This window comes from Anneissia japonica, unplaced genomic scaffold (genome assembly GCF_011630105.1).
Source record: "Anneissia japonica isolate Jap-2015-1 unplaced genomic scaffold, ASM1163010v1 scaffold724_len3256291_cov202, whole genome shotgun sequence".
NCBI classification, from domain to species: Eukaryota; Metazoa; Echinodermata; class Crinoidea; order Comatulida; family Comatulidae; genus Anneissia; species Anneissia japonica.
Genome location: NW_022744966.1, coordinates 791,917 through 812,276, shown reverse-complemented (window position 1 = coordinate 812,276; position 20,360 = coordinate 791,917). Strand labels below are relative to the sequence as shown.

Below are 20,360 nucleotides of genomic sequence, written 5' to 3'. Positions count from 1 at the left end.
ACTTCATACTACGTCCGCACAAGCAAGTCACATCACCCCACAACGTTCACCTTTCTTCAGTTGCCTGACGATCGCAATAGCGTGAAACTCCGAGTAGCAACATTCTGTTCCAGCGACCTCCAGTTCTATATATATATATATATATATATATATACGTACGTACGTACGTACGCACACACGCACACATGCACACACACACACACGCATGCATACACACACGCACGCATACATACACACACGCATACATACATACACGCATACATACATACATACACGCATACATACATACACGCATACATACATACATACACGCACACACACGCACACACACACACGCACACACACATACATACATACATACATCTAATAGCTAAAGCGTTCAGCTACCCCTCTGAACCCCATCTTATCGGACGGAGACACCTCCTCCCAAACCTAGCATCCGCAGGCACTTTACACATACACCTATAGCCCCCCCCTAACCAAAACTTCTGGATCCGCCCCTGGAAGCGTAGGGGGTTACCTCGATGTTATGATTCATTTCAGCCTCTGTCATTGTCGACAAACCCATTACTCCACTACTCTACGTCTGATATATGCCTTTCTCAATTCACGGCTCGACTATTGCAACAGTCTCATCTCTGGACTACCCAAGACACAAATAGCTAAGCTACAGCGTATTCAAAATTGTATAAGAGACAGGTATTCAAAATTCTGCTGCTCGTCTGGTTACCTTAACTAAGCGACGTATCCATATTACACCCATACTATATGATCTTCACTGGCTTCCTGTCGACAAAAGAATTATTTATAAAACATTGCTGTTAACATAAAAGGCAATGAACAATCTTGCTCCAGAATACATCACCGAACTCCTGACTCCTTACACGCAAACACGCTATCTCCGATCCGTTTCTAAGAATCTTCTAAAAGTTCCGAAAAGCACTACCATCACATACGGCTCACGGGCATTCACCTCTGCGGCGTCTACCTTATGGAATGCACTTCCAGAGGAAATCAGAAACGCCGACTCACTTCAGCTTTTTAAAACACAACTCAAAACTCACCTCTTCACTGAAAGTTTTGCTGAATTCCTTTAAGACACTTTTTACCACTATTTTGTTTTTTTCCTTCTTTTTCCATTAACTGCTTAGCTAGACACCGCCATCACTTGAGCACCTGTGAGTCATGCATCGGCGGGCTTTACGCCTTAAATTGCTGATAAACGGTGCGGTGTTGGTTTGGTTCGTTTAGGCGTTTTCTTTTTTCTTTGTTAGTCTAGGTTCATGGTTTTTTATTCTCTTGTCCGTTTCCTTCCGTTGTTGTGAAGCGCCTCGAGGTTGGTCTAACAGGAGGCGCTATACAAATCGCAAATTATTATTATTATTATTATTATTATTATTATTGTGGAATGATGTGAGCATGTAGCTACCGTGAAGTGCCTGTTTTGAATTCATTGTGATCATATGTGAAAGGAACCACTACTTTGACTTTGGTTTGGACATTGCAAAAAAATTCATATAAAGTAGCGTAATCCTCTAATAAAATTCACACAAATTTGTCAATTATCTGACAGTAGGGCTCCCACCTTGCCCAAATGTTCACTTCAGTTGCCTCATAATATTTAGGAAGAACCTTCTTTGCCCCCATTGGGAATAAATTAACGTTTGTTGATTTTATGGGTCGTCCACCATCAGGCAAATTTTTCTATATTTTGTATGTCATTGTTACTTTATGTTGTATTGTATTTGAATGGGTGCTAAATATATAAAGTAATGTAAAGATGTAATGAAATTTACCCCTTTTATTTTAGTTGAATGAAATCACACCATGGATGGACGGGGGACTAGTTTACGGAACAACAAAAGCATGGGCTGATGCGCTACGCTCATTTAAAGATGGAAAACTTGCTGGAGGAGAATTTCCAGAGAAAAATACAATTGGTCTTCCAATGGCAAACCCACCTCCTCCTGCCGAGTCTGCCGACCATAAATTACGTGATGTTACACGATTTTTCAGTAAGAAGTACTCATACTTATGTGAATATATTCATGTTTGTATGTCAATTTTTTCAGAATGTTAATGTCTATTTCCCTGGTTCTCAATGTATTTCAAAGGCCAAAAAATGTTTGAAGTTGTAGTATGAAGTTGGCCTCATAGGAGAAAGATAACCTCCAAGTTGCAAGCAACTTGTTATACTTTATGGACCTAAGGCGAAACTCTGAGATACTGTAGCTGAATCCCACTATTGGCCGGAAAGACCTCAATGTGTTTGGCAATATCAAATTCTATTCTGTTTTTAATTGTACTACAGTACAATATTAGGACACTACATGTAATTACTGCAACCGTAACATTGATTTAATATATTGCCAAAGGAAGACTTTTCATTTTTCATCATTTAGGCCCTATGCGTTATTGATGTTTTCTTGCTTGTGTTAAATCATCACAAAATAAAAGTGGTGGCGGCAGGGGAAGGGCGATGTCCCGGGACCAGTGGAGAGTGTTCAGAGAGCCCCCGGAAGCTCTGAAAATTTGAGATTTTGAATGCTTAAACCCATAGGCCTAATTCGTGAAAATTCTATAGAAATTTCCATTCATTTCGGTGTTGTCAGGGACCTGGAAATGTAATGTTTTACACTGTTATTACACTTTTTGTTATATGGATCCATCTGCAGTCACCAGAGCGGCTTAAGAGAGCTGGCAAAAATTTTAAAACGATATTAGCGAAATAGTATAAACAGTATAGGTTTGAAACTTGGTGGTGTGTCAGCATTCTCTGCATCCCCCTGCCTACCGGCTTAGTTTGTCTGACAAAGCCAGCAGGATCTATGTCAGTTAAAGCCTTAAATCACTTCGCTTGTACAATCGCTGATGTACTCATAATGAACAAATCTAGTTATATGTAGCTACATTAAGACTACCAATCTTGGACGCTTGTTGATTTGGTTGATAACGGATTTAATTTGATGTCTAAGTGGGGTCACCCCTACTACAAAATGGCCCAGTGTTGTGTTTTGATCTTTACTTTATTGAAAAAAATATTCAACGATGATTAAGTCCTATTGCATTTAGTTAAGTTCTTTTTTATAATTTATTTTTTTCTTGCGAGCCAGAATAAGTTTCTCCGCAGGTCAGATTTGTCTTGCGGGCCGCCTATTCAGAACCAGGGGTCTATTTCATAATCATTTTTGATTTATTTCACTTGTGGGTATACTTTTATGATTCGTATTAAAATCTCAATTTGCAATTAATACGCTTATTAGGTAGTACAAAAATAATAGTTTTAACAAATTAACGAGATAATGACGATGATGTGAGGGAAACAATACAAGCAATTTGACATTTATAAGCACCTAGGCTAACAGGTAACAACAATATTTAGCGAAACTTGTATTAAATTGAAAATTTGTAACTGTTTCCTTAAGAACTTGGAAATCCAAGAGGTGATGAAAATCCATACCTCCTTACTTTTGGGATATTGTGGTATCGCTGGCACAATTATTGGGCCGATGTCATTAAATCAAGAAACCCTGACTGGAATGATGAACAGATTTTTAATGAAGCGAGGAAATGGGTGATTGGAACATATCAGGTAAGTCTATTTCTTTTCTATAAACAGCTCCCATATTTCAATCTCTATTTATATAATCAATTCTCAATAAAAAAAAATGTGTTATAACACTTCTGCTTGTTTCCCAACCTCGAGTGAGGTTTCAACCCCTCACTGTGCATTCTGCTTGTCTCCTTGATAGAGTAAGACATCTGCATTGCTTCTCTCCACCCAGGAGTATAAATGGGTAGGCATACTTGGTGGTGTTGCCTGCTCCTGCTCTGATTACCAGTAGCAACACTAGTGTGTGGACCCCATGACCAGGGAAAAGAACTGCGCTTTGTAACCGCAAGGAAGAGACGCATTATGCATGCCCATACCAGTACCAATTCTGCATTTTAACATAAAACACTAATTATAGTGCATTAAACCAGCAATCCAAACTCAGTAATTATATCTACTATAAAAATGATGTGTTCGTATTTGTTTTAGAAAATCGTTTGGTATGAATGGCTGCCTGCATTCCTTAACATGGATGAAGAAGAAATGAACGAAAATGCGTATGACGGTAAGAAAAGACGATAGTTGCGCATAATCATTATTCGTGATTACAACTTTTAATAAATAATATAAACAATTACCTAATTCATTCATTCATTTAAACATTTAAACATTGAAAAAAAATCATCGTATCTAATGTTATATCTTATATATAGGGTACAAACCGTATATTCACCCCCAAATTAGCCACATTTTTCAGTCAGCTGCGATGAGATTTGGCCATACTCTTGTAGTACCCGGAGTAGCAAGGAGGTGAGATGCCATTTTATGTATTCTGTTCTTTTATGAGTAAAATAGTATGTTTGTCGAATGCTAGTCTAATAGACTAACAACTCAGACTAACTCAGACTAACTAATTAGACTAACTTTATTTAAAATTGCATTAGGTATGTATACACACAATGTAAAAAAAAACATGTATTACATTTGTAAATAAATTCAAACCTCAATTAATAATTTCTTTGATATTTTAACAGAAACGCAAGTTGCCATTTTTATACTACAACGACACACTCTAGCAACACACCAGAAGATTATGACCCAACTGGCAGGTACGGTGTGAGAACGTGCAATTCTTTCTGGAACCCACAGGTAAGGTGTCTTAACATAAGTAACGTATAAAGATTGTTACGATATTTTGAATAGTACTGTATATTATTGTGTGTCTGCATTTATTGGGTGAATTTATTAATTGTTAAATTAATTTTATTTCTTGAATTATGTACATAAATTCTTTTCCTATTATCTTAAATAATTTAAATTTGCAATTAAAGATTGAAAATATGAAAGGAATTTAAATACTTTTTTTCAGAAAAAGCAAAAGCTGAATTATTGAAATAAAAGTTTAAACTTTTGATCACAACACAACAAAATTTTCCTACCATGAAATTTTCAACCATATACCACGATTTTCCTCAGCACTCGTGACTGGAATGTGGCTTGAAAGCTACATCCATTCAGGGCACATGATCTTACAAACACGTGACTCTAAAATCGGATCGTAGATCGTTGGTAGCTTTCAAGTCACATTCCAGTCAGAGTGCTGAGGAAGACCGTTGTATACGGTTGAAAATTTCATGGTTGGAAATTTTTGTTGAGTTGGGATCAAAAGTTTAAACTTTTATTACATTCCAACACCAACACAGATGAGCTATTTTTCAGGCTGAATTATTATTATTATTATTATTATTATTATTATTATTATTATTATTATTATTATTATTACGAAACATGAAATACAAGTACCCAGACAATGAATCCCAGAAAAACATTGTGATTTTCAGAAATGTTTAGATTTCCCAACTTCAAATGTTGCCATTGCATACCATCTGAGTATTCGACCATTGTATACTTTGTTCTCCTTAGCTTCCCATTGAAGAAACTGGTTTTGAAAGTTTTCTTATGGGTATGGCATCACAACTTTGTGAGCGAGAAGATAATATCATTACAGAGGATTTGAGAGGCAAGTAAACTATTGAATTTGACTGAAAAGAATAGTTTAACATTTAGATGAAATACTTATCATGTTCACAAATATGTTGTAAAATAGTAGGTTTACAGGGGTATTGCTAAACCCTGCAAACCTCCAAAAAAACACTGTAAACCCCATCCAAACCTTGTGATAATGATTGAATCACATAGTATAGGACTCAATTTGGTATCTCAATAAAAAAAATCTTAATTTTACGTTCATCACAACCTATTTTTGGGGTAAAAAGGCCATTTTTTGTATAAACAAATTGTAAACCCCGCAAACCCCCCAAAACACAGTGCAAACCCCATCCAAACCCTGTGATAGTGATTGATTCATGTAGTATAGGACTCAATTTGGTATCCCAATAAAAAAATCTTAATTTTATGTTCATCACAACCTATTTTTGAGGTAAAAGGCCATTTTTTGTATAAAAAAATTGCTAAACCCTGCAAACCCCCCAAAATTATACAGCCATTTTGTTTTGTCGAGTATTTACAAGTTTTTTATTCGACTGGTCGTCTTCGTTGAGCAGGATGTTACCGCTGGGCAGGTGGGCGTGGTTTAACGAAAAACAACCAGTCGAAAACGGCCTTTGTAGTAGTTGTAAACATGTGCTTACTGCACAGCTAACTTTGGGCGATCATGTGTGTGTGAAATTAACGTACAGTAATAGGTTGAAACTCGGCTTTTAGAGTTGTGGCTTCCTCTCAGATGACGACGCACTCAGCAACAACACAAAGATATCAAATTTCTTGAAATTTGACTGTTTTGTACGATCGCTGACCGCCGTAGTATATTCCAACATTGAATCGATAATTAATAGTTAATACTCTAAACAAAGTCATCTTACCATTGACAACTATGGCTTGGCTAGACCTAGCTTGGCTTGGCCTAGGGCTAGCTTGCCTAGCCTGGCTACGACGAATCAAGGCACTCGCGAGAAGTTAGTACTGAGGCTAAATCAAATTTTGCCTTGGGTGCCCTTTTATACTTGAAATTTTGGCCTTGGTGCCTTCCATTTGGCCTTGGTGCCTTTCAAAATCATGTCATACCCGAGGCCTGTAGTATAGGACTCACTTGGTATCTCAGTAAAAAAAAATCATAATTTTATGTTCGTCACAGCCTATTTTTGGGGTAAAAAGGCCATTTTTTGTATAAAAACATTGCTAAACTCCGCAAAACCCCAAAAACACAGTGCAAACCCAGTGCAAACCCCATCCAAACCTTGTGATAGTGATTGAATCACTTAGTATAGGACTCACTTGTATCTCAATAAAAAAAAATTATAATTTTATGTTCGTCACAACCTATTTTTGGTGTAGAAAGGCCATTTTTTGTATAAAAAAAATTGCTAAACCCCGCAAACCCTCCAAAACACAGTGCAAACCCCATCCAAACCGTATTTGTGTCTGTGTGTGTGTATATATAAACTTATATTTGTGTGTATGTATGTGTGTGTGTGTGTATGTATGTGTATGTATGTGTATGTATATGTATGTGTATGTATATGTATATATATATGTATGTATATATATGTATGTATATATATGTATGTATATATATGTATGTATATATAAATATGTATATGTGTATATATATGGTAGACTGTTTTTTTTCTTTTGGTAAATTTAAAATCATTACTATTTCTAGGTAGTGAGTTAGTATATTTGTTAATTTAAATTCTCTGCTGTCTTTAGGTAATGTATTTGGTAGATTGGACTTTTCTCGTCGTGATCTCATGGCTATTAATATACAACGTGCTCGTGATCATGGCTTGCCAGATTACAATACTGCAAGAAGAGCTTACGGGTTGAAAGTCAGAGAAAACTTTAGAGATATCAACCCTCACTGTGATAGTGACAAAGCAGCAATTAAATGTGAAGTAAGATTCAGTAATTTAAGTACAATAAATATAATTAACTCGCCCAAAGCCCAAGATAAGCTAGATTTTCAAAACTTGTTGTGGTTAAGATGCTTACCTTTATTGGAGAAGTGATTAGGTGTAGCTTGAATGGTTTGGTTTCCAGTCTTGAAGTTGGGGTTTTAATCTGTCGCCATTGCTTCTCTCTACACAGGAGTACAAATTGGTACCTGGTGGGGTTGCCTGCTCTTACGTTGATTACAGCAGCAACACTTAAGCATGTAAACCCAATGACTGAATGTTATATACTGATCCCAGCGTCCCAGGTTCATTTAATAAAAAATACTCAACTTGGCAGTTAAAAACACAATTGCGTCAAAATATGTTCAACATGAAGTGCCATGACATACTTATATAAATACACAGCGGACAAATTGAAAGAAAAAGACAACCATAAAAACTGCACGAAAAATACACAATAACCATTCTACCTAAAAATACATCAAAAGGGAATCACATTATTTCCTCATTACATTATATTACAAATTGCATAAAAATTGGATTGCATAACTGACTCCATTTTAGGTTTTTTGTTATTTTTATTAATTCACATTAATGATACTTCAACTTGCTTGGAAACCACATTAAAATATACTCACTAACATTGGTACATGGTTCTAGTAATATTGGTTTTACCCTATTTATCTTACTGTAATATTACTTGGGCTGTTACAAAACCCTTTGCCCACGGACAAGTAGAGTTTACTCACATTGACTACAGTTTTAAATTACAGAAAAGAGTTTCAGAATCTGTTCAGACACACCATTTAATTCGCATTCTAAATCTTTATTTAAACATTTTTAATATTTATGATTTAGACAAACTTAATACTTCTACTTTCATGTATCATCTTTCTAAAGGTACTGTTCCATATTATATACGTTCTTTATTACTAACACATCTGAGATACATACGTATAATACGAGATTTTCTGAAACTAACTTTACTTGCGATTTATCCTTTCCAAAACTTAGGTGCTCTTCAGTCTTCTTTAACAGTTCTAAACTCTGGAAGATTATACCTCCTAATTTTAAAAATAAACTTCTGTTTCTAGTTTCAAACGCAAATTTAAAAGCCTTCTGATCTCGGTATAGCGCAAATAGTAGTTAGCAATTATGAAAAAAGAGTAGTTAGCAATGTTAAAATGTCTGGATTCCCAGCTGTAAGCTCCAAGCTAGTTTCTAGCACAATCATATCTCCATTATCAATGAGGTAAATCAGTTCATAAAGCAAAAAAACAGATATATTTGCTCTATGCTCAGTTGTATGTAGTATCTGATGGATTGGTTTGCGCTTATACCGTATAGGATGAGGTGGTCTGGACGTATGTCACACACGTGCAGGTTCGAATTCAACCAGACATGTTCAAACCACTGACAGCTTCAGACTACTTGCATAAAAAATAAACAATTAAGTAGATTGATTTACGCTCTGCATTCTTATCCAATATTATTTACTATACTGTACGTTCCAACTATGTCACTAGAACGACACCACCAGGCAGAGAGAGCTGACTTGCACAACAGATCCCAAACAATTCAGTCCTGTAAATGACTAAAGCACATCGGTCTTCCCTGGTCAAATACAAAGTGGCAACTTAATCCAACATCAATTAAAAACAGAAACAGAAGTAAATAACTAGAACATAAAAGAAATAAGAAAGTATAATACATACTCCAAGTATTGAAATACACGCCATCGTGTTGGGATTCAATATTTCGACATTAATTATGTCATCATCAGGAATAAAAGAAATACACTATTTAACTACACAATAGCCCAGTCAGCTTAAATTGTTGAAATTTGTCATTGTTAGAATGGTCTTTGAATTACGTTGTTTATCAGTGTTTTCTTTGTCCTACTCAATTGTGTCTTATTTAATTGTTCCAATTTTTTAATGCTGACAGTTTATTGTATTTATCAGATCTGAATCCGCCTAATTGTATGAAATAAAGCCAGTAGGAAGAAATAAAGCCAGTAGGAAGAAATATCAGTAGGAATTAATATCATTAACAAAGGAATGATCCATTTCAGAATTTTGGTTAAGAAATAGACAGGAGCCATTACACACCCAGTCAATCCTAATCATATGGTAATTTCTGGTGTCATAGCATAATAAGCGAAGTACAGTATCAGTTATTTCTCCATTGTATTAAACTAATTATTTATTAGGTTGTAAGTAAATATTTATTTTACTAAATTTATTTTACTAAATTTATTTTACTAAATTTATCAGAGTAAATACAATCTAATAACGTCTGTATTTATTTACGTATTAAATATTATAGTACATTTAGTAACAGTAATTATACAACCTAATAATAGAAATAAGTTCACTTATCTCTTTATTGCATTAACTAGGCCTAATGTATTACTTTGTATTTATTGCTAACTTCACTCATAGAATAGAGCATCATAATTTCTGTTGTATTAAAGTATCACACATTTACTTATTCCAACTGGGTTAGGTTGTATTTAAGTAAATACAATCTAATAATTAGGCCTATTAAGCTGTATTTATTTAACTATATAGTATAGGATACTTTAATAATATATATCAGCAAATTATTTAAGTAAATATGACAATCTATTGTTTGAATGTTTGCATGGCGAAGTATAATATATAATTAATGCTTGCGGTACACCACGTAGATAGTTCTGAAAAGAACTGTTGTTGTTGGTTGAGAATATCTCGACGTTTCGGTTGACTTGCTTCAACCGTCTTCAGTCTCTTATACACATCTTACTTATATGTTTGAGTGATGAGACTTGCTGCTGATTGGTTGAAAACTAAACAAAGGCTGAGCCTACCAGTGAAAAGCTATACAAAAGCTAAAATTCACGGTCTGAATAGAAGGGCGGGGCGTGGCTAGAAAGCCAAGATAGTGGCATTGTTCTAGCTGGGGGAAGGAAAGCCAAAAACAATGGCATAGTTTCCAGTGTAGATGGAAAGATTTGGCGGGAAAAATTTGGTTTAGGTTCGGTTAAACATGGACAACCAAATATCGCTGATGACAAATCCAATATCTTGATGTACTGTATCGTGTTTGTGAATTTCTATAGCTTCTCTGGTCCGTCTGGAATGCCAAGATGGTACAGTGGCTATCAGTTCAGATTTATCCCAACATACACGATGTTGTTGTGTGTGGGAGTGCATGACTATAGATGACTTCTGTTGTTCCCCTCTCCTGGCATGGCCTTGGTGTTCCTTGAGCCTGGTACGGAGATCACGACCTGTTTCACCAATGTAAGCCTTTCCGCATTCGCATGGTATCCGATAAACTCCTGGCTGGCTATTTGCTGGTGGCTTATCCTTGTGAGTCCTTGATAGTTTGTTGGGTGCACTATGAAAAACTTTAATATCGGCTAGTTGTAGAATGCGTTGAATACGGTGAGAAAGCTGTCCCAAAAATGGTAAACAGACTTTCTAGGTTCCGTGTCATCTTGGCTATTGCTACGTTTGTGTATTTTCAAATCTCTCATGTGATAACCGTTGAGTTTCAGGGCTTCCTTTACATGTTGCATCTCTTTCTGGATGGAGTTGCGGTCACTGATGCTTTGTGCTCACTTCTGATAAGTGTGTTGCAAACTCCTTTCTTGGTAGATGGGTGGTGAAACGAGCGTTTATTCAAATATCTGTCGGAGTTGGTTTGCGGTAGACTAAATGCGATAAAATGCCTGAGTTCGGCCTGGTGACCAAAACATCAAGGAAAGGTAAAGAGGGATTGTGTTCCTCTTCCATGGTAAACAAGATAGCACCGTGCTGAGAGTTCAGGTGGTCTAGAAAACTATCTAGGTGCACCTTGCTCTGTTGCCAAATGATAAATGTGTCATCGACGTATCGTAGCCAAAGTTTGGGTTGTCGGGTGGCGGAATGAATAGCCAGCTGTTCGAATTTTTCAAGGAAGATGTTGGCAATGACTGGAGATAAAGGAGATCCCATGGCCTTGCCTTCAGTTTGTTCAAAGAATTGGTCATGCCATCTGAAACTGGTAGAGAGTAAACAAAGTAAAAGCAGGTCGTGGATCTGTTCGGGGTTGAGTGCTGTTCTGTCTTTGAGAGTAGGGTCCTCTTCTAGACGATGTTTTGCTATAAGACGAGCCTGCTTCACCGGTACATTTGTGAATAAAGATTTGATGTCGAAGCTGACGAGAGTGTCGGTTGGTTTGAGGTAAATATCCTGGATCGTCTTCACGAAGTGTTGAGAATTGATGGCATGGTGACCAGTGTTGCCTACCAATGGATAGAGTAACCGGGCTAGATACTTGGCGAGGGGGTATGTTGGTGATCCTCTCGAAGAAACGATGGGTCGTAGTGGTATGTCCGTTTTGTGGATTTTTGGTTGTCCAAATAGTCCAGGCCATATGGATGCTGAAGGTCGAAGTTAGAGGTACAAAGTCTTCGAAAGCGCCTCCAAACGATGTAGGTTGAGTAGCTTGCTTGCGACCTTTCTTTGAAAGCTTGCGTGGGGTCCTTCTTGATCCTCCTATACGTAGGAGTGTTCAAAAGTTGCATGATTTTCTCGTTGTACTGGGTGACATCCATGACGACCGTTGCATTTCCCTTATCAGCTTGTATAATATGGATAGTGGGGTCGGCTCTGAGGCTATTTAATGCATCTCGTTCAACCTTGGTGATGTTAGATTTTGGTCTGGTGTCTTTGCGTAGTACTTGAGAGATCTGCATGCGGATGTTGTCTGCTAAGGTCTTATCAATCCCATTTAGCGATGGTTCTACTCGTTGGATGATCTCTTCCTTCGGTATAGTCGAAGGTGGCGTAGCAAAGTTCTAGCCTAGGACAAGTACTGATTTCTCAGCAGCTGTTAGATTATGCTTGCTGAGGTTGACTACAGTCTTAGCATTGAAGTATAATATATAATTAATGCTTGCGGTACACCACGTAGATAGTTCTGAAAAGAACTGTTGTTGTTGGTTGAGAATATGACAATCTAATAATCAGGCCTATGAGGCTGTATTTATTTAATTTAATGTACTATATATGATACTTTAAGTTTGTTGTGTTTAGTATTGTACACTTAATAACAACTTAATAAATCAGCTCATAATTATTATTTTATTAAGAGATTTGTTAAGTTGAATTAGTATCATATATTAATTTTTTTATTTATTAGCTAAATATTCATCATTTCTGTTTTTTTGTATTTCTTTTAAGTATAATAGTACATTTACTTGAATAAAAACAGTCTGGTTGTATTTATGGTCACCCTGTATTTATACAAGTAAATACAATCAATAATACCTGAATTTATTTACGAAATGTATTAAATATTATTATAGTGCATTTAACAACAATAGTAATACAAGATAATAATAGTATTTAATTTTGTAACTTAAATAAATACCTAATAGAATTTTGTTAAGATTATTGTATATTTAAGTGTGATACTAAAACTATACTACTGTATACTATATAGTACAGTACATTAAATTAATAGGCCTAATTTTTAGATTGTATTTACTTAAATAATATACCAAGTTGTATTTATTTAACTAAATTTGTGATACTTAAAGAAATACAATAGAAATTATAATGCTCTATGAGTGAATTTAGTAAAAAAACCTAATATATCAGGCCCATCATTCCTGATGATGACATAATTAATGTTGAAATATTGAATCCTGAGAAGATGGCATGCATTTCGATAAATTAGTCCTAGTTAATGCAATAAAAAACTAAGTGAACTTATTTATATTATTAGGTTGTATTATTATGTTATTAAATGTACTATATTACTTACTACACTTACGTGAAAAATAAATACATTGATTATTAGATTGTATGTACTGTACTGAAATAAATACAACCTAACCAGATTGTATTTATTCATGTACTATGATATTTAAAAGAAATACAATAAACAGAAATGATGATGCTCAATGGTAAATTTAGTATTAGTAAAATAAATACGGATAAGTACAACCTAATAAATAAATAAATAGCCTAGTTAATATGTAAAAAAATACAACAGAATTTAGTATGCTCTATGATGAGTGCATTTTTAGTAATGAATATTGTATTTACTGTACTTAAATAATGATGATGCTCTATGGTAAATTTGGTAAAATAAATATATACAACTTAATAAATAATTAGCCCAGTTAATACAGTAAAGAAATAACAGATACTGTACTTTGCTAATTATGCTATGAACACCGAATTACCATATGAGTAGGATTAACTGGGTGTGTAATGGCTCCTGTCTATGTCTTAACCAACACCCCTATTCTGAAATGGATCATTCCTTTGTTAATGACATTAATTCCTACTGATATTTCTTCCTACTGAATTTATTTCTGATTTCCCTTTTAGTTAGTAATAATAATAATAATAGTTGGATTTGTAGAGCGCATCATGCGAAAAAGCCTCTATGCGCTTGGTGATTGAGCTCTTTGAGCTTAGTATGCACTCGAAATTATGAAGTATTAACTTCTTCCTTCAGTTGAATTTTTGGAGCTAGCTGCCGTATCACTTTTGATCTACTTTGTATGTGTGTATGTAGTGGGTGACCACTTCTTTAAGTAAGCGAATAGTCACTCCGGTTATAGTTGGGCATAGATTCAATAGGTAGATGTTAATAAAATACAGCCACAAATAAAACTGAAGCCTCTCTATTTATATACTTGTTAGGAATTAATTTATTATTCAGTGGGGATATATTGGGTTAAAGGGGAACTTAACTAACCTAACAACTACTCACGTACGAAACGGACTGTGTGCACTTGAAAATTATATTCGTCGACAAAGTTCAGTTTAGGAAAATGTCTAAAAATAGATGTCCAGAATCCCTTTCTCTTGCAATCGTCAGGTTGTACTTGGTATTAGCAAATCAAGCTGGTTCTTTTGATCCAAGTCAAAAATATTAAAGTCAAAAATAGTCATCACATTAATCCTAAGTCTGTCCGACTTTAGGATTATACTTGTGTGTACATGAATTCCGATTGGTAATTCAGTGTTTTTACTTTGTCTTCTCTGCTGTCTTCCTTAATTTTTTCTTGTATATTTTTGGTCTATAAGGGGGATCTGGTTCCACCCTACTCATTCAAATACCCAATCATTGGTCCTCAGGCAAACCCAGTCACTGTCCACTCTCTATATCTTGTGTCCAGTAATATCATTTTGACGTTGACAATGTGTTTCTTACACCAGACCACAAGTATGTACACAGCATAGCACCACCTCTCAAGAAAGGGTTAGCTGGTGGTATCTGTTTGATTATTGGAAATGGAATGTTCAATTCCACCTACAGGCTAGAGGATTTTATAGTATCTTTGGATACGTGATAGTAGATTAAATACAATTAGAAATAATAAAAGAAAGATCAACTAAAAAAATACCAAAAGTGTACTGCCCAATCACCACCAGAAGGGACCCCACTGGAAATAAGTCTTCATTTTTACTTTCGTGGGCTATCCTTGGTGTTTACACCGAATCAATCCAATCCAAAACATAATAAAGCAACGTACTAAATTGACAGGAAAAATACGAAAAAGAAACCCGAAATCTCAATCCTCTATATCTGAAGAGTGTTGCAACATAGCACCATGTACTATATGGAAATCGGAAGAAAGCCACCCCTGTCGAAAGCCATCCAACAATGGATTATACCATATACAAATGAATAAAAGAGGTCTGACACAATAAACTCCTAGCACTACAGCCAAAACCTATTGTAGACCAACATCAAAACAAACACCCCATTGTGCACCCCCACCTTACAATGGTATAATCTATTGTTGGGTGGCTTTCGACAGGGGTGGCTTTCTTCCTACATTTTTACTATATACGTGAAACGAAACCAAATGATAATGAAATGTCTAATCAAATACAACACATTCAGAAATAGATACTTAAGTAAGTAGCGCTAATTATATAGCGCAATATATGCATTGACATTTTAACATTCAGTGGCAAAAGGAGGGGGGGGGTGTTCATGTTCCTTCGCTAATTATCTCTGGTAGGCATCTTGTACAGGGACATGTTTCCTTTTATGCCTACCAGACTCATTTCTTTTTGAGTGAAATAAAAACTATTATAATTAAGTGTTAGAATAAGATTCAGAATGTGAAAAATTTCAACTATTAGGTTTTCAAATTATTTTTTGTCATAGGTGCTCGACAGGTTGAATGAAACATATGGCGGTGATATTAGTAAAGTTGATATTTGGCCAGGTGGTCTACTTGAAACTACAAATAATGGACCTGGAGAACTCTTTCGTACTGTCATCCTTGATCAGTTTCGTCGAATTCGTGATGGTGACCGATTTTGGTTTGAAAATGAAATCGGGGGGTAAGTTTTTATGTATAAGAAATTTTCTTCCCTTCCCTTCTTATCCTTTGTTTTGTGGAGGAATCAAATTATTATTACATCTATGAGATGTACTGCAAGCATTAATATATAACCCCAAGTAAAGAGCCAGAAATAGAACCAGAACTTTAGGCAAGACTTTTCTAAGTAGCAAGCAAGTGAGGGCAGAGAAAGCAAGATAGTATAAAGTTAGAAGTCAGAAAGCATGACTAGAAACAATAGGCTGGTTGGGCAATGATTTTTATAGATAGACTTTGAATGCTATTTAATTAATTTAATGTACTTGGTGAATGTTCTTAATATTGAGTCCATACAGTGTGGTGGTTTAAAAGTTGAATAAAAATGTTCGGTTATTGGTAGATCAAGCTAAAGATGTTTTGATAGATGGTTAATTTAGAAAAAGTTTTGATGGTTTTAAAAGTTCCCAGTGATTTTTTTTACCCTTAGGATTTTTTGTCGCTCTAATTACCATTATGATCTACTGCAATAACTCGTAAATCTGAAATTTAATGCCCAGCTGAATTAAAGTGTTTGGCTACTGTTAGATCAAGCTTAGATGTTTTGATAGATGATTTATGTTGTGTCATTCTCACACTGTGCAATGAGTGTTTTTTTTTTGTTTTTTTTTTTGTTTCTCCAAAATATTGTTTTACAATAGGTCTATATGAGATAAATTATATTTTTGGAAAGGCAATCAATTTATTGCCTTATCCAAATATGTGGTTTCTTTGGTCTTGAATAAATGTGTAGAATAAAGGAAGGAGCATATTTTGCATGATGAACCACAAAAATGACTGTCCAAATTATGTCTGTCGTAAGAGTTAATTTGCCTCTTGTAATTTAGATCTCACTATATATCACGAAGGCTAGGTGGGCAGCGATAAGCTACTGTATAAACGGTGTCTGCGGAAAACAGCCCTAAGACGTTCTGTTGATAAAAAAAAAAGTAATAATAATAATAATAATAATAGTGTAGTTTTATATAGCACACATATCCATCTAATGTAAGATGCTCAGGGCGCTTGATATGTGGACTTGGAACTCGATCAATGACTTTCTTCACCCCTAAGTGTCCCTTCGTGTCTGTGCTACCCGGTAACAGCAACTCTTGTCGTCGACCACAGGGCCGTCTGTTCCAGTACACCGGGGAATCCCCCTATTCGTCATCGAAGGATGTACTGGGTTCTTTATAGTGCACATGAGCCATTGTATACACTGGGCCTACGGTTTATAGTCCTTATCTGAGAAGACTTGTTAGCTTTAAATAAATAAATCAATAGTAATAATAACAACAACAATAATTGGTCATTATATGGTCAAAAACTTTCCATACAATCAGTTTTATTTACTAATTTCAATGTTATAAAATACCTATTTTATATTTACTGTTACTGTTTGATGGTGTTTTTTTAGATGTACCTTTTTCCTTATACTTTAATTTTGATGTTTTATCCTTTACAAATTTTAATGTAAATTAGCTGCGAGATGGTTTATGGTGGTTAATGCGTAATCAGTGTCACGTACAAACAATACTTGTATTAGGCCTATAGCCTAAATCTAGGTTAGTCCACTCAATAAACTCATCATATCCACCAGTGCGTATATTATTAATAAATAATATTTCAGTTTCATGTAATTGTATGTATAATAATAAGGTTTAAGTTTTGATTTTTCATTTTAAAGTTAATTATTACGACACTATTATTTTTTAGACTACTGTAATTATAATATTTTTATATTATTTTCTTTGTTTATTTATTTGTACTTGACTCATATTTTTGTTCATCATTTTCTGTCATAAACCTTGTACAAGCTTTGAGCTTTTTATTGTTGTCCTTTGCATTTTTAAATAATTTATACCTTTTGATTTATAAATTGATGCTTGGGAATTTTTCCATGAAACTTTTTGATTTTTCATAATACATAAAAGTATATTTGGTTAAATTTTCAGCAAAATCTAAGATGGTCACCGTGGAAACGTTTTGGAAATTGATTGAGTTGGCATGGAATGACCGATTTAATTTAATTCATGGGCGAATAGCTCAGGATCGCAAAAAGCTCTTGAACCCTCGCGACAAACTTTGGCCTACTCACTCAATAAGAGGAAGCCGCGGCAAAACAACACGATATTAATAGAGCGGCAGAGGGGGGAAGCACAGAGCGGTAGAGAGAAGGATCTTTACTAATAAATATTCATATGAAATTATAGCGCCACCAATCGGCTTGGCTGAGACGTCAAGGAAAACAAAAAATTCACTGGCGGGTGGGCCACGCTCCCTCCCAAACATAAGGAAAAAAAAGAAAATTACTAAATCTTTGGAGGGCATTTAAAGGTGATTAAATGTTTTAATAGTGTTCAAAGAAATAGTGTTGAATTAGCTATCACAAAAATATTCCAGTTATAGACATAGATTGCACACGGCTACGGTTACTCACATAATGTTTCTAGGCTATGCAGATGCATCTTCATCTCTCGCATTAGTCTAGCGTAAATTCTACTCTAGGTCCTCCAAATCAAGGGGTAGGACTAGACCTATTGTATTTTGTTGACTAATAAAATTTAACTTGTGACGTTACCAACAAATTCTTTATGGTATAAATTAATTATATCCAGAGAGTGCGAACACCAACAATATTATGTTGGGGAACCGAGTCTCAAGTACCTTATTGTATTTGCAGAGCCACGGGCATGCATTGTGGCCGACTCAGAACCGTCCATTTTCAGGCAGGGTATAAAAGCTTTTAACATGACACGTTTTTTAAGTGAACACCATGTAGTCAATGGGCCTTACATTTTTGGGAATCCCCACCAAATGTTTGTATGAAAACAATGTACATTCAATCAGTAAAGATTGTTTTTATCAAATTTAAATATGATTTAGCTTTAGTTTAATGTAACATTCGATATATTTTTTAAAGGTAGACCAGGCCCAATTTGGCAGGTCCGAGCTGATTAGGCCAAGCCGTCACGGTAAAAGTGGCCGTCCTATAATTTTTGGCCGTCCAAAAGATGCTGGCTAAGCCTATGATCCTATATAAATATGTACAGACTGTCTAGCAGTTGGCGCATCCTAATTGATGCCTGTTAAAAAAACGCATTTTTATTATTTTAATTGATGTTCATAAAAATATCATTAACCGTTCTAAGAAAAATGAGTTGTACAATATATAAATGGTTTTCTCCGTAGCTTGGCTATCAGTACTTGCATTAACGTTTATTCATATTCTGTATACTTACAGCCCATTCACTGAAGAGGAACGTCAAGAGATTTGGAATATTACAATATTTGATGTGTTAATCAATGCTACAAATATCAATGAAGGTGATATTCAGCGGGATCCTTTTCATTTTTATGAAGGTGAGTCATATTGAAATGCTTTGGACAAACGATTAACACTATTTTAACACACAATACTATTTCTTTGGCTAAGTAGGCCTACTTGGTTAAGCGCTTGGCTAAGTACTACAAAATAGGTACAGTGGGCCTAGCCTAGCATGTCTATTGTCGTGTAAAAAATCTGACCAGATTTCAGTGAATGATATAAGGGAAGTTATTGTACCTGTTTACATTTTTATTTCATTTTGATAAATTTTAATAATAACTTGATTTGATTTTAAATTATTACAACTTGTCAAATTGTAATAACAATTTGATTTTAAATAATTTATGTATTTTTGTAGATGATGTATGTTATGAAGAAGCTTTGGAGGCGTTTGATTTGACTTTATCTGAGACTGAATTGGACAACTGTACAGATCCCTATACCTTTGACTATTTCAGAGGAAGTCAAGCGTCGTTTGTGTTAACATTCTTAGCAGCGGGCGTGTGGGCATGTGGTGAGTTAGCTGTTTCTCTTTTTATAATAACAATACTAAAAATGTAGGTTTTTATATAGCGCTCTGTACAACTAAGTCTAGAACATTTTTCCACATTATTACCCCACTAATTGAAACAATGCCTATGGGGAAAACATTTAATAAATGTTTTTACACTTATTTTTGGCATTCTATTTTCTATGATCTTGTGGCAAATCACTGCATCCTTTATGTTGAAGACCCTGTTCTTCAATATAAAGAAACTTTACATAATACTTGATAAGCAAGCTCTGATCATTAAGAAGAAAGTTGTTCATTGCCCAGTTGCATCCTAGGTTTACAGATGACCTCCGTAATTTGAAACGCACAAACTGCAGTTCGAAAGACAATTTCTGAAATGGAAACTTCACAGGCAACAGTATGAAGATGAATTCAAAAGCCTTCACTAAAGCATATACACCTACCATTTCAGTGTTCAGTAACTGTGTAGACAATAAGCTATTTATTTTAGTCAGAAAACTAGAAAAGCTCATTAATGCCAATCAAGTATATATTGTAATCTGTTCGTACAGATTACTAATTAGTTTGTACGGATTGCTAATTCATTTGTACCGATTACTAATTCGTCTTTACGGACAAGGACAATTACTTTGTAACACTACAGACACCATTCTTAGCACCTATTTAAAAATCTAAAAATGCTATTATAT

General features: G+C 35.0%; 1 protein-coding gene and 1 long non-coding RNA gene across 6 annotated transcripts in view; one reads left to right on the top strand and one right to left on the bottom strand.

Moving 5' to 3' along the window:
• The window catches only part of LOC117119778 (dual oxidase 2-like), a 69,760-nt gene that overhangs the window by 23,228 nt on the left and 26,172 nt on the right, over positions 1-20,360 (top strand). For all 5 annotated transcript variants that reach the window (XM_033264686.1, XM_033264685.1, XM_033264683.1 and 2 more), the window contains 10 exons: positions 1,811-2,015; positions 3,426-3,592; positions 4,043-4,118; positions 4,267-4,363; positions 4,588-4,702; positions 5,477-5,573; positions 7,283-7,467; positions 15,637-15,815; positions 19,074-19,192; positions 19,516-19,671. In XM_033264686.1, coding sequence (XP_033120577.1) covers positions 1,811-2,015; positions 3,426-3,592; positions 4,043-4,118; positions 4,267-4,363; positions 4,588-4,702; positions 5,477-5,573; positions 7,283-7,467; positions 15,637-15,815; positions 19,074-19,192; positions 19,516-19,671 — 1,396 coding nt within the window. The remainder of the gene's footprint in view (positions 1-1,810; positions 2,016-3,425; positions 3,593-4,042; positions 4,119-4,266; positions 4,364-4,587; positions 4,703-5,476; positions 5,574-7,282; positions 7,468-15,636; positions 15,816-19,073; positions 19,193-19,515; positions 19,672-20,360) is intronic.
• On the bottom strand, positions 8,278-9,322 carry LOC117119779. Its single transcript, XR_004447243.1, has 2 exons — positions 9,183-9,322; positions 8,278-9,061 (listed from the first exon to the last, which is right to left on the bottom strand). It is a non-coding gene; the product is annotated as an uncharacterized LOC117119779 (long non-coding RNA).